Source organism: Trematomus bernacchii, unplaced genomic scaffold (assembly GCF_902827165.1).
Source record: "Trematomus bernacchii unplaced genomic scaffold, fTreBer1.1, whole genome shotgun sequence".
Lineage (NCBI taxonomy): Eukaryota > Metazoa > Chordata > Actinopteri > Perciformes > Nototheniidae > Trematomus > Trematomus bernacchii.
The window spans coordinates 7996449-8010139 of record NW_022987567.1 but is presented as its reverse complement, the minus strand read 5'-3'; the positions used below and the strand labels follow the sequence as shown (position 1 = coordinate 8010139).

The 13691-nt window shown below is 39.2% G+C and overlaps 1 protein-coding gene across 1 annotated transcript in view; it reads right to left on the bottom strand.

The window, feature by feature from the left end:
• The window catches only part of dhx29 (DEAH (Asp-Glu-Ala-His) box polypeptide 29), a 46706-nt gene extending 45203 nt beyond the window's left edge, over positions 1-1503 (bottom strand). Inside the window, exon 1 of the mRNA XM_034125816.1 lies at positions 1194-1503. Coding sequence (XP_033981707.1) covers positions 1194-1347 — 154 coding nt within the window. The 5' untranslated portion in view covers positions 1348-1503. The remainder of the gene's footprint in view (positions 1-1193) is intronic.
• Between the last annotated feature and the right edge of the window lie 12188 nt (positions 1504-13691).

Genomic DNA, 13691 nt, shown 5'->3' with positions numbered 1-13691 from the left:
AGGTTTAAACATGTATTATTAGGCTATAATAACAACAGCTTTATCAACAGTATGGACAATGACCTTTAAGCTCCATAACAGCCTGAAAAATGATCATATCATCACCACATTTGGAGCAATTGATACCTCTCAAAGGCACGACAAAACCGAGGTTATATCACCTTTTGATTTGTTCTCTACATGTCGTTTTATCTCCAGATCTGGCCACTTGCATTTTTTAGGGACGATGTTTGAAAGAAAAGTGCTATCTTTGCACTTGTATTGTATGGTGTTGTTTTTTGTAAAGCTCCTCAGGGTTTGACAGACACTTTGGAGATACACATGTACTGTTATTTGGCTAAGTATAGTGATTAGACTATTACATGTCACTTGTTAGACGCTTTTATCCAAAGCGACTTAGATACATTCAGTACTGTGGGCAATCCCCACAGGAGCAATTTGGGGTGAAGTGTCTCAGGGACACAACGACATGCTGACTGCAGTGGGACTCGAAATTGCTACCCCCTGATTCAAACTATCCCACTGAGCCACAGCCTCCTATAAACAAGCATTATAACGTCAGAAGGGACACAACAGTATAGACTCATATAAGCTCCATAACAGCCTGTATTTGCCTTTTAAATTTATATTTGATGGTTTTTGAGCTGACCTGTGGGACTTTTGTATTTTATGTATTTATTTCTCTGTACAGCACTTAGGTCTTGAGGTTGTAAAGTGCTTATTAACAAACAAAGCTACTGTATATTGTATTGTATTGTATTGTATTGAGTATTGATCATATCATCACAACATGTGTAGCTATTGATACTTCTCAGATGCAAGACAAAACTAATCTGAGTACTTCTTCCACCTCTGGCTAAATGCAATCATTAGGCTTTAATAACATCAGCATTGCACTATTTCTATTCTATTTTGTTTGTATCTACTTGTTTATTGTGGTGCACTGTTGGAGGAGCCTGTGACCTAAGATTTTCATTGATATATGAATACTGTAGCTATGTACACATGGCAATAAAAGCCTTGAATCTTGAATATTGAATCTTTATAGAGTAACAGCATACAGACAGGGTTTACCACAACAGTATGGACATCTTTAAACTCAAGCTACAACCTTAAACAGGACAATATCAACACATTTTCAGCTTGTAATACTGCTCAAATCAATGACAATGACAACACACATGTAATATCACCTTTTGATTTGTTCTCTTTGATAGGTTTCGCAGGTTTGTTGCTGGCTCCTTGTTTCTCCGCCGCAGTGGCTTCACTCCTGCCGGCTGAGGCTGCTGCTGCCGGGGCTAAAGGAGCAGCTACACCCGCTGCCGATTTCTTCTTCTTTCCACCCATCTTATCACCAACAAACCGCCTGTCTGATGGTCCTCTATTCCGCTACGAGTCCCCAAGTCATCCACAAGGTGATGCAATGTTGTGGTTCAATTCAAAACAGATAAAGAATAGAGAATGAAGCTACTGTGAAATTCGCTCCGTGTTCATGTCGGGTGACTTTTTGGACAACCCGGCTACCGTACCGGAAGTTACGTTTCGTTCGTTTTTTTGTTTTGTTTAATTGTATTATTATTTATCAAATCAATCAGGCACCAAGTCATCCACAAGGTGATGAAATGTTGTGGTTATTATTAAAAAATTAAGAAAATACAATGAAGCTACTGAGAATTTCCCTCCGTGTTCATGTCGGGTGACTTTTTGGACAACCCGGCTACCGTACAGGATGTTACGTTTCGTTTGGTTTTTAATTTTTTTTAATTTTATTATTATTTATCAAATAAATCCTAAAAAAGGAGGAGCGATAATCGCAGACACATTTACTGACATAAACATTTGTATCATCTGTTGTAGACCCAAGTAAATAAAATAAAATAAGAACTAATTCTCAAAAACGATAAATGCCATTCTTAAAATGTATAAACGAACAATAGTTTGATTAATATTGATTTGAGTGCACAAAAGAATGGAAATTATTGAGAGAATAAAAAGAGATATGTTATCTATCAAAACCCAGTTAAATTAACATTCATTGGATTGCACACTTTGTTTGTTCAGCTATATCACATATTTGCAGGGCCGTCCCTGGCCAACTTGGGGCCCCAAGCGACAATGTGAGATGGAGAACTACATGAACTACATGTTGCTAAATCCACCCGGATAATAAACAGAAGGGCAACCATGCTCGGGGGGGGGGGGGGGGGGGGGTCTTCTTCGCTGCTTTTGGTGTATTTTGTGGCGGAAGTACAGCGCCACTTACAGGCCCGGCATATGTACTACAGCGTCTCCAGCGGGTCGAGCAGTCTCGTGTGGATGGAAGACTTTTTTGATATCGAATTCGGTTTGTTTTCGTCTCTGTGTTGCTGCAGCCTCAGGTGATAAGGTGTGGGGGGGGTTACCTTGGTTGCTGATTGGCTAATGGTTCATATATACAGTCTATGGCAGTGGTTCCCAAACGGTGTGCCGCGGCACACTGGTGTGCCGTGAGGCAAGTCCGGGTGTGCCGTGGGATTTTGTGACAACCATACGTTATTATTGCAATATACAACTACACAAAAATAATTATTTTTTTATTTACTATATCAGTACTTTGTATGCACTCATTTCATAATACAGAGGCAAACTCTATACCTAAAAACAATTCTTTAAAAAAAAATCCTCACAGAACCCCATATTTCGCTGTTAACGCAGTTGCAGGTGGGAATTATAAGACCGTGACACATCGAAGGCTGAAGGACAACATTAAAACAGAGAAACACGCAAGAGGGAAAATGGAGCGCTTTCTTGTGCGGAGCAAACCACCAACCACCAGTGCAGAGACTGCCGACAACCCACCACCGAAAGAAAAGAGGAAAAAAACTGTCAGCAGACAGTATCATGAAAGTTACCTGTCTTATGGCTTCAGTTGGACCGGGGATGTCAACAATCTTCAGCCCGAGTGCGTCGTCTGTCGGGAGAAGTTAGCTAATGCGAACATGGTTCCAAGCAAGCTGAAGAGGCACTTGGAAACCAAACATCCCTTCCATGTTCAGAGAAACTTGGCCTACTTCAAAAGAGCGCGGGATCTGAACCAGAGGCAGCAAGACCGTTTGTTGGATTGTGTGAAAGTGTCTGAAAAGGCAATGGAGGCTAGTTACATGCTAGCGGAGCTCATTGCAAAGCAGAAGAAACCTCACACAATAGCGGAGACACTCATCCTCCCCGCTTGCAAAAAAATTGTAGGTGTCCAGATGCCGCAAATGAGCTATCCAAAGTGCCGTCGTCTGATAATACAATCAAAAGAAGAATCGACGACATGTCAGAAGACATTGAGCAACATTTGACAGAGAAACTGCAGGCGAGCGGCAGATTTTCCCTACAAATAGACGAATCTACTGACATAAGTGGGGCTGCCCAACTTCTGGCAAACGTCAGATATGTTGATGCTGACTCTATCAAAGAGACGTTTTTCTTTTGCAAAGAAATGGAAAGCCATACTACGGGAGAAGAAATATTCAGGGTAACTAATAACTATTTAAAAGAGAACAGTCTGACCTGGAATATGTGCCTCAGTCTTTGCACAGATGGTGCGGCAAGCATGAAGAGAGAGTGAAAGGATTTATTGCTAAGGTGAGAGCACAAAACCCACATATCGTGACAAACCACTGCATTTTGCATAGAGAGGCATTAGTTGCCAAAACCATGCCCCCGGAGTTGACTGAGGTGCTGAATCAGGCTGTGCAGATGGTGAATTACATCAAATCAAGGCCCCTGAAATCTCGCCTCTTCTCCCAACTGTGCGCCGAGATGGGAGCCGACCACCAAAGCCTGATCCTCCACAATTTTTAATTTTGTGACCTGTCTGGTTTAAATGAGTGTGTTGCTGCTTTGATGAAGCCTAATTTGATAAAGTTTCAAATTAATTTCTGAAATATTTCGTTAATAAATATTTCATGAGTAATATAGTTGTCTTTGTCACATTTTATTTGGCATTAGTAAATAATTATGCACATTTACAGATATTTTACATGATATGAGTGATAACACGTGTTATAAGGGCTATTTTGCACAATAGGTGTGCCTTGAGATTTTTACTTGTCCTTTGGTGTGCCTTGGGCACAAAAAGTTTGGGAACCACTGGTCTATGGGACGGACACGTTTCTTGAGCTGATTCCGTGTGGACAGAAGACATTTTTGATATCGAATTTGGTTCGTTTTCGTTTTCGTCTCCGTGTAGACACACTAGGTTAGTAGATTGTTGCACCCTGTAGTTGTTTTGTTTCCTTGTTACAACAGATCGTGAGGGCTTTTTGTTTGAGTTTTGTTATATTCATTTATTTAATTTGGCACAATCTTCTTTGTCTCCTCACTTAAAGAACATTTGTTGGCATTTTCTTTGGTGTAAATAAATAAACTTGTGTTCACTTTCACCCTGACTGTTGTGTGTTACCGTCTCCATTTCCCCTACACTTTATTAGGGATGGAAAAAAACACATGAATGTATAAAAACTGAAATAATCCAGTAATTCAATATATATGATTATAAAATGGGACAATACGCACAGTAAGTAGTAAGTAGTGGTTGATGCCAGTACGTCTCAGTGTATGCTGCTTTATACTGCACTACATTTTAGAAGACAGTATTGTACTTTTTAATCCATTGCATTCATTTCACAGCTTTTACTAGTTAGATATAGATTAGTAGATAATTCAAAATATAAATCAATTATTAAATACACTTTGACAGATATTTATAGGATAAGATATCCAGCAGCAGGACATCAAGTTATTCAAAACAGCTCTTCATTAACTAACTGTGATAAAACACATCAATAATCATTATAGTAACCCAGTAACTCAATATATATACGATTCTGAAAAGGGCCATAATGCATAAGGAGTACTTTTACTTTTGGTACTTTAAGTATATTTTGATACCAATGCTTTTGTACTTCTACTTGTAACAGAGTATTTTTACCCCGTAGTATTTCTACTTTTACTTTGGTAGAATATCTGAGTACTTCTTACACCACTGCCACCATGAGTGTGGAGCCGTGTGCCACAAAAGCCTGAAGTTAAAACAAATATTTTACAGCTGAAGACTGTTTTCAAATGTAGAGCAGGTTGTGAGCGAGGCTCCGTTTGTAAATGAGGAAACAGGTCAGAGTGTCTGCTCCTCCTCCTGGAATGAGTCAGCGTTTGATAAGCCGTCCCTCTCCTTCCTGCTCTCAGACACAGCCAGCTCCACTCTGTACTTCCTGGCTCCTCCCCTTCAGATCCACACTGAGGAGGAGGGGTGTAACCAACATGTGGGTAAAGAACAAGAGCTGATAGGCCACATTCACTGCACACACACATGCTGTTCAGATCACAGCTCACATCGTTTCAGCTCTCAGGAAGTGAAACTCAGACACTCGCTGCTACTGAGAGGTGAAATGGCGCAGAAAGGAGTTCAGCTGGACCGGGAAACATTCTCTTGTCCGATCTGTCTGGATCTACTGAAGGATCCGGTGACTATTCCCTGTGGACACAGCTACTGCATGAAGTGTATTAAACACCACTGGGATGGAGAGCTAATCCACAGCTGCCCTCAGTGTAGGCAGAGCTTCACACCGAGGCCTGTCCTGCTGAAAAGCACCATGTTAGCAGCTTTAGTGGAGGAGCTGAAGAAGACTGGACCCCCACCTGCTCCTGCTGATCTCTGCTATGCTGGAGCTGAAGATGTGGCCTGTGATGTCTGCACTGGGAGGAAACTGAGAGCCTGTAAGTCCTGCCTCGTGTGTCTTATATCTTACTGTGAGAAACACCTCCAGCCTCATTATGACGTAGCTCAATTAAAAAAACACAAGCTGGTGGAGCCCTCCAAGAAGCTCCAGGAGAACATCTGCTCTCGTCACCACGAGGTGATGAAGCTGTTCTGCCGCACTGATCAGCAGTGTATCTGTTATCTCTGCCCTGTGGACGAACACAAAGGCCACGACACAGTGTCAGCTGCAGCAGAGAGGACTGAGAGGCAGAGAGAGCTGGAGGGGAGTCGACTAAACATCCAGCAGAGAATCCAGGACACAGAGAAGGAGGTGAAGCTGCTTCAGCAGGAGATGGAGGCCATCAACTGCTCTGCTGATAAAGCAGTGGTGGACAGTGAGAAGATGTTCACTGAGCTGATCCGTCTCATGGAGAAAAGAAGCTCTGATGTGAAGCAGCAGGTCAGATCCCAGCAGAAGAGTGAAGTGAGTCGAGTCAAAGAGCTTCAGGAGAAGCTGGAGCAGGAGATCTCTGAGCTGAAGAGGAGAGACGCTGAGCTGAAGCTGCTGTCTCACACAGAGGATCACAACCAGTTTCTGCACAGCTACCCCTCACTGTCAGCCCTCAGTGAACCTACACACTCATCCAGCATCTACATCCGTCCTCTGAGCTACTTTGAGGACGTGACGGCGGCCCTGTCAGCAGTCAGAGACAAACTACAGGACGTCCTGAGAGAGGAATGGACAAACGTCTCATCGACTGAAGTGGATGTTTTACTGTCAGCAGCAGAGCCCACCACCAGAGCTGGGTTCTTCAAATATTCACAGGAAGTCACTCTGGATCCAAACACAGCAGAGACACGGCTGGTATTATCTGACGGGAGAAGAAAAGCAACATACATGAAACAACAACAGTCTTCTTCTAGTCACCCAGACAGATTCACTGATTATAAGCAGGTCCTGAGTAGAGAGAGTCTGACTGGACGTTGTTACTGGGAGGTGGAGTGGAGAGAGGGAAGAGTTTATGTAGCAGTCGCATACAAGAATATCAGCAGAGCAGGGAATGAATGTCGATTTGGACTCAATGACAAATCTTGGTCCTTAGATTGTAACCCAAACAGTTATACATTTCGTTACAACAGTATCAACACTAACGTCTCAGGTCCTCTGTCCTCCAGAGTAGGAGTGTACCTGGATCACAGAGCAGGTGTTCTGTCCTTCTACAGCATCATCTCTGAAACCATGACTCTCCTCCACAGAGTGCAGACCACATTCACTCAGCCGCTACATGCTGGAGTTTGGCTTTATAATTATGAAGACACAGCTGAGTTTTGTAAACTGAAATAGCCTGAAGTCATTTGAGGAACTCTTCTACTTCTTAAACTCACCGTGTCTCCATCATTGTTGCTGAGAGCTGATTGCTCATGTCTTCACTGCACAGAGATCAGCTGTCAATCAAACATGATGGGAGGTGCTTTAACATCTTCTCATGAGTTGTTCTGTGTCGTGTTAAATGATCATATAATCATTTAAAACATATAGTCTTATACTCTGATTGCCTTTTACTCTGTTCAATTGTATTTGTAGTCTTGTATGTGTTTAACAGAGATGTGTGTTCATGATTTAAAAATGTGTTGAATATGGATATTGATGTATTTTTGTGTTGTTGTTTCTCTTGTAAAGTGAGTCTTTAGAGAGAAAGCACCAGAGCTTCTTTCATTGGAGATATTTGATTCTAAAGGTTTTTAATTTGTAACTAAGTCTAAATGTGTTGAATGCATAAATGAAAGTTTGAATAATGCAACAAAACAAATGAAAATAAAAGTCATAAAAAAGAAAAGCCAACAGGTCGAGTGCCACATGTCTGTATATATTTTAATCTTGTTAATAAAAGAACTAAGAGGACAAAAGTGAAAATCTCCGTCTCTTGCTTTCTCTAACCCTTGTGTTGTGTTCGAAAGCTGTTACCGTTCATGGTGTTCACGGGTACATTTTGACCCATGATTTATTTCAGTCCAAAACACACAAAAAATGACTATCATCCAATATTGTTTTAACTACATCATAACTAACTTATTATGCATTCATAACCGTACAATCCTGTTGTAATTTAATGTTATGGCCCCAAAACACATTACACCACATATTGCACACGTGCATGTGTGAGTTCAGGTTCAAGTGTTAGTGTACATATTCTTTGAGAAAGGTGGAGTTCCCGTGGGGGGAGGGGGGCAGAGGGAGGGGAGACCAGGTGCATGTTGCGAACAATTATTGTTACAGTGGATGAAGGGGGCTGGGGAGGGGTGTCTAAAGTCAAAGATGAATCTTGATTGGGCCAAATTTGACACCGAGTGACCCACAACAATTCTGCTGGGTCTCCCCAGACCCCAACACCAAATTATACACTTTTTTTTTTAGAGACCTTCAGACTTGGCTAAAATTGTCCAAATCAGTTTTGTAGTGTTTATATATCTGTTGTGGAGGATATCATGAAGCCTCGTTCAGATACAAAAAACTAGAGCGTAGTTATTAAAAAATTAAACTTGAAACGGGTCACGGGAGACCCGAACACAACATATATTAAATTATTTTTCTGAAACAAGATATTTTCATGTTTTTATATATATTTTATTTATTTGTAGGATTAAGAAAAATCAGATGAATTCAGATGTTACGTTATTTGTAGCTAATGTAGCTCTTTTAGTAAAGCCTGCTCATGTCTCGTCAGGTTGGTGTAGATTTCTCTCCATCTGCATGTGTTTGGGCACATTGCTGTTAATATGTTTCATCGTTTTTGAAGCTGCAGCACGTTACTCCTATAGGGCCTTTCTCATTTCTCTCATTTCCCCTCCTCGACTCCTCGACTCCTCGGTCCTCCGGTAGTGACCCGGAAATGGATTTCAGCCATGTTGAAGGACATCTCATTTCTCTAAATGCACTTGGAGGACCGAGGATGTGATGCTGTGAAAGTCATTTTGAGGTAATAACGTAAAAGAATATGTTAAACAATGTCTATATTTACTGAACAGTGCCTCATCCAACCCTGTCTCCTAGAAATTACGTTCCCACAAAACTAAACTGCATTCTCAAATACGTTTCGCAAGAAACGTATTTCCTTCCACGTTACGTTTGTTATGAACATATCTTAAATACGTTTATTTTCTACATATCTTCTAGAAACCTATTTTCTCCCACATGACGTTTGTTATGAACGTATCTCAAATACGTTTGCTTTCTACCTATATTTGCCATTTCTTTTCTAGCTTATAATAATGATAATAGTAATTTATTAATATCATTTTAGAGCAAACTTATTTTCGCGCTGGCTGGCGGCTCACTGTTCAGTTGACCAAATCCGTTATTATGCTGGTTAATGGTTAATAATCACAATATTGTTTGTAGTCGTTTCATACAGCATTCTCAATTACGTTTAACAAGAAACGTATTTTGTCCCACGTTACGTTTGTTCTGAACATATCTTAAATACGTTTGCTTTCTACCTATCTTTGACATTTCTTTTCTAGCTTATAATAATGATAATAGTCATTTATAAATATCATTTTAGAGCACACATTTGAAATCGACGATCGGGCTTGATATCCTGTGGTTAAATTAAAATCAGTAGGCGAGGCTGTAATTTCGCCAGCTGCGAGGCAGAAAATAATAGTTTTAACATGCCAAAAAGCTGCTGTGTCGTTTATTGCACCTCAAACATTAAAACAAATCCAGAGTTACGTGTTTCTGTACTTCCTCTAAGAAGAAAGGACAGTATACAACAGAAGAGCTCTGTGGCTTCAGGCTTGATCGCCGTTCAAATGACAGCTGGTTTCCCCAAAAGTGGGCAGGGCTGTAAAGTGATGTAGGAAAGATCATCAGCTCGCTGATTGGATGTTTTAGCCGCAATGCACGTCGGGATATGGTGTTAATGCGATATGAAATCCGAAAAAAAAATCAGAGTTTAGGATGGCCGAAGACACTACACTACCCATAATCCCCAGCTATCGTTTGGGACTACAGTCCCGTTGACAAACCCCGTGATTAATCTTCAAGCTCTGGGATTGGATGTTGGAGTGGCAGTGCGCCAAGGTTACGCCGAGCGCCAAACAGCTCTTTGAAATGGAACGAAACCACGGCAGACTTTCCAAAACTGGACTCGAACGCCCCCCCAGAACTACAAATGCTGGCTATTGTGTTTCGCAACATGTTCTATGGCGTCTCTACTGGGAATTGTAGTTTTAAAAGACGTTTTCGTTTTTCCCAAAATTAGAAGTTGACAGTATTAAACTGTGTACAGCCCTGGAGGTTTAGGGGATAGGAAACAAATTGGTGTGTACAAATGTAAAACATGTAATTAATAAATGGGTGAAAATCGCTTGTGTCCATAATGGGAAGCATTAATATATACCCACATGCCAGCTCATTGTTACTTTGGAATTCTACTCCACTACAATTCAGAGGTTAACCTGGTATTTTTACTCCACTACATTTATTTTAGTTACTTTGCAGATTCTGATTAATGATGTGAAATATAAACAACCCTTAAAGCAGACTTTAGTTACACCTGAGTAAAATTCAGGGAAAGGTGATTGTCAAGTGCCAACAATCAGGAGAGATATTAGTTGGTGCTTGAGAAGACTAAACATTTATCTGCAGATCTCTATAAAGTATATTCATTACTCGTTATTCTCTACTAATAGTTAATTAAAAACTGTATATAATAGCTATTTTGCACATCCCTTTCAAGATTTTCTAAGGTTTATTGACATATCATATACACAACTATGTTGAAGTTATGCAATTAATGAAAAACTTGGGTCACAGGTTCCTCAACAGTGCATTACAAGACATCTATCAATATGTGTGTATTCCTCCACCATTAAACTCAAATTCTGCACATGTCTTATACTATCTACATACATAAGAGTATAATTAATATATATATAATATCAGTTAAAATAAGTGCTTCAACACAGTTAACATTGCAGGAAAGCAATATATTAGACGTTAAGTACTTTGTCAGGCTTAATATTTATCTGTAGATAGATACCCCCAAAGCTTTTTTCTTATTTGAAAGAAAACCTAAAGTATTGTTTAATGTGTTAATAAAGGTTAATTAGTTTGTCTGTTTTGCACATCCTCATATTAATATCTTTGTACATCAGGCACTAAACTGTTTTATTGTAGAGATCACTTACAGTATCTTCTTGATTTTTTATATTCTATATTTCTATCATTGACCTTCTACTTTCCCCCTATGAAAGTATGTACTCTTAATATTTTATTCATCAAATAACATTATTCAACAAAAATAACATTATTCAACAAAAATAATTAAATAACGTGCTTTAACCACTAGGCGGTGCACACAAGGTACACACAGTATACTAATAATAACTTTGTATTACTAGTGTAGGACACTTATGTATGTATAACATCTGAAGATGTGTAGTTTTATTCATGTTTTTACATAATTGTACAGGATATTGCTATATTATTTCTCATGTTTACTTCTACACATTAATATCTGATTTGTAAAACATCACAGACAGAAAGGTATATCCGTCATTTAATGGTAAGCTATTGAAATTGTGATTCCATAGATGTGTCTCCCATCACCCAAATCCCCTGACTATTCTCTCAACTCAGTATTTACATTCTTATATTCAAAGAAAATCAGTAATATCTTTAAAAACTACAAGTCCTTTTCTATCAGCTGTGCACCGTTATGGTGTAAATATAACCTATCTACCAATTGGATCAAATATAAAAGTCAGCCGTATTAGTATTGATACTGCAAGGAGACGTATTTTGTGAAAAGAAATGTAAGATGTTGTTTAATTGTTGATATATTTATGATACACGTCACGTATTCAGTTTCGGCGGCAGTTCTTCCTGTTTGTCCAGAAGTCTTCTCATCAGGGCTCTATAAATAAAGAACTATGGCAGATGTGTAATATTTAATGCAGCCGAACCGTGTATTACAATGCCGTTATGTGATGACTTTCAAAGAGAAAAGCAAGAACACTCGGAATAAAGTATTATTATTATTTTTTTTAATGTTTTCGGATTTCACATCGCATAAACACCATATCCCAACGTGCATTGCGGCTAAAACATCCAATCAGCGAGCTGAGGATCTTTCCTACGTCTGTTTCCAGTATTGTTCCTGTAATGAGAGTTCACATTTATGCTACATTGAAGGGTGGAATTGACTACACATCTTCAGAAACATAATTTGCTTCAGATATATATTGTAACTCATAGCAATATTGTAACCATTAAGAAAAGCCAACTGCATTAAAAACCCAGTTAACAAACACAAGGTAAAGTATTTTTCCTTCAGTAATGAAGATGTAATTCCAATGTAGACACACCTGGGGTCGCTGTTCAGTCTGTTACGCTGAGCCATGCATTGTCTGGAACGTAAAAGGGACGAAGAAGACAAAGTGAAGTGACGTACTTCCGGTTCAATGTGAAAACATTCCCAGTTAAACCATAGATATATATAAAAACATATGTTTATATATATCTATGAGTTAAACAACATAAACAAATCGCTTAATAAAAAGATAAAACACTGGCATGTAATTTACGTTTGGATTAAATAGAATGGTTTTGAATAATAGATGAGAGTAAAATCTACGTCACAGCCCCACCCACTTTTGGGGAAACCAACGCTGTCATTTGAACGGCGATCAAGCCTGAAGCCACAGAGCTCTTCTGCTGTCCTTAGAGGAAGTTTGAGGTGTTTGAGGTGCAATAAACGACACAGCAGCTTTTTGGCATGTTAAAACTCTGCCTCGCAGCTGGCGAAATTACAGCCTCGCCTACTGATTTTAATTTAACCATAGGATATCAAGCCCGATCGTCGATTTCAAATGTGTGCTCTAAAATGATATTAATAAATGACTATTATCATTATTATAAGCTAGAAAAGAAATGTCAAAGATAGGTAGAAAGCAAACGTATTTAAGATATGTTCAGAACAAACGTAACGTGGGACAAAAGACGTTTCTTGTTAAACGTAATTGAGAATGCTGTATGAAACGACTACAAACAATATTGTGATTATTAAGCATTAACCAGCATAATAACGGATTTGGTCAACTGAAAAGTGAGCCGCCAGCCAGCGCGAAAATAAGTTTGCTCTAAAATGATATTAATAAATGACTATTATCATTATTATAAACTAGAAAATAAATGGCAAATATAGGTAGAAAGCAAACGTATTTAAGATACGTTCATAACAAACGTCATATGAGAGAAAATAGGTTTATAGAAGATATGTAGAAAATAAACGTATTTAAGATATGTTCATAACAAACGTAACGTGGAAGGAAATACGTTTCTTGCGAAACGTATTTGAGAATGCAGTTTAGTTTTGTGGGAACGTAATTTCTAGGAGACAGGGTTGCCTCATCACACACAATACCTGAACTCTGTGCGGATATAATAAATATATTGCAGACCCAGATTGTTTATGCCTTAATTTTTTGTATCTATTGTACTTTTTATTGCAACATGACATTGAGCTGAGTGGTATCATTGTCAAGTGCTGCCTCTTTTGTATTTGTGGTAAAATGTCTGGGTAGATTTGGCGGAAGAAGCACACTTCACTTCAGAGCCCTTAAGAGCCAGATGTAAATGTTTATTAGCCTTAAAAATGTTATTGTTTAATTCCCTACTACCAAAAGTGTGTGTAATGAATGCAGGGCTGGAACCCACAACATAACTGACTATAAGACATCAACACTACCTCTCGGCCATAGCCTCTTGACAGTCCTAACGTCAGAAATTATAACACTCATAGCCGCAATTGAGCTATCAGTTGTGATGTCTGAATGAAGTTTCTGCATTGTAAAACATGTGAGGAGAGAAGGGGAAAACTGTCAATTACTATCACAAGTTTCAACAAATGTACGTGTCTGCTTTGCTTTAATATTTTCCTCTGACAACTCCCAAGTG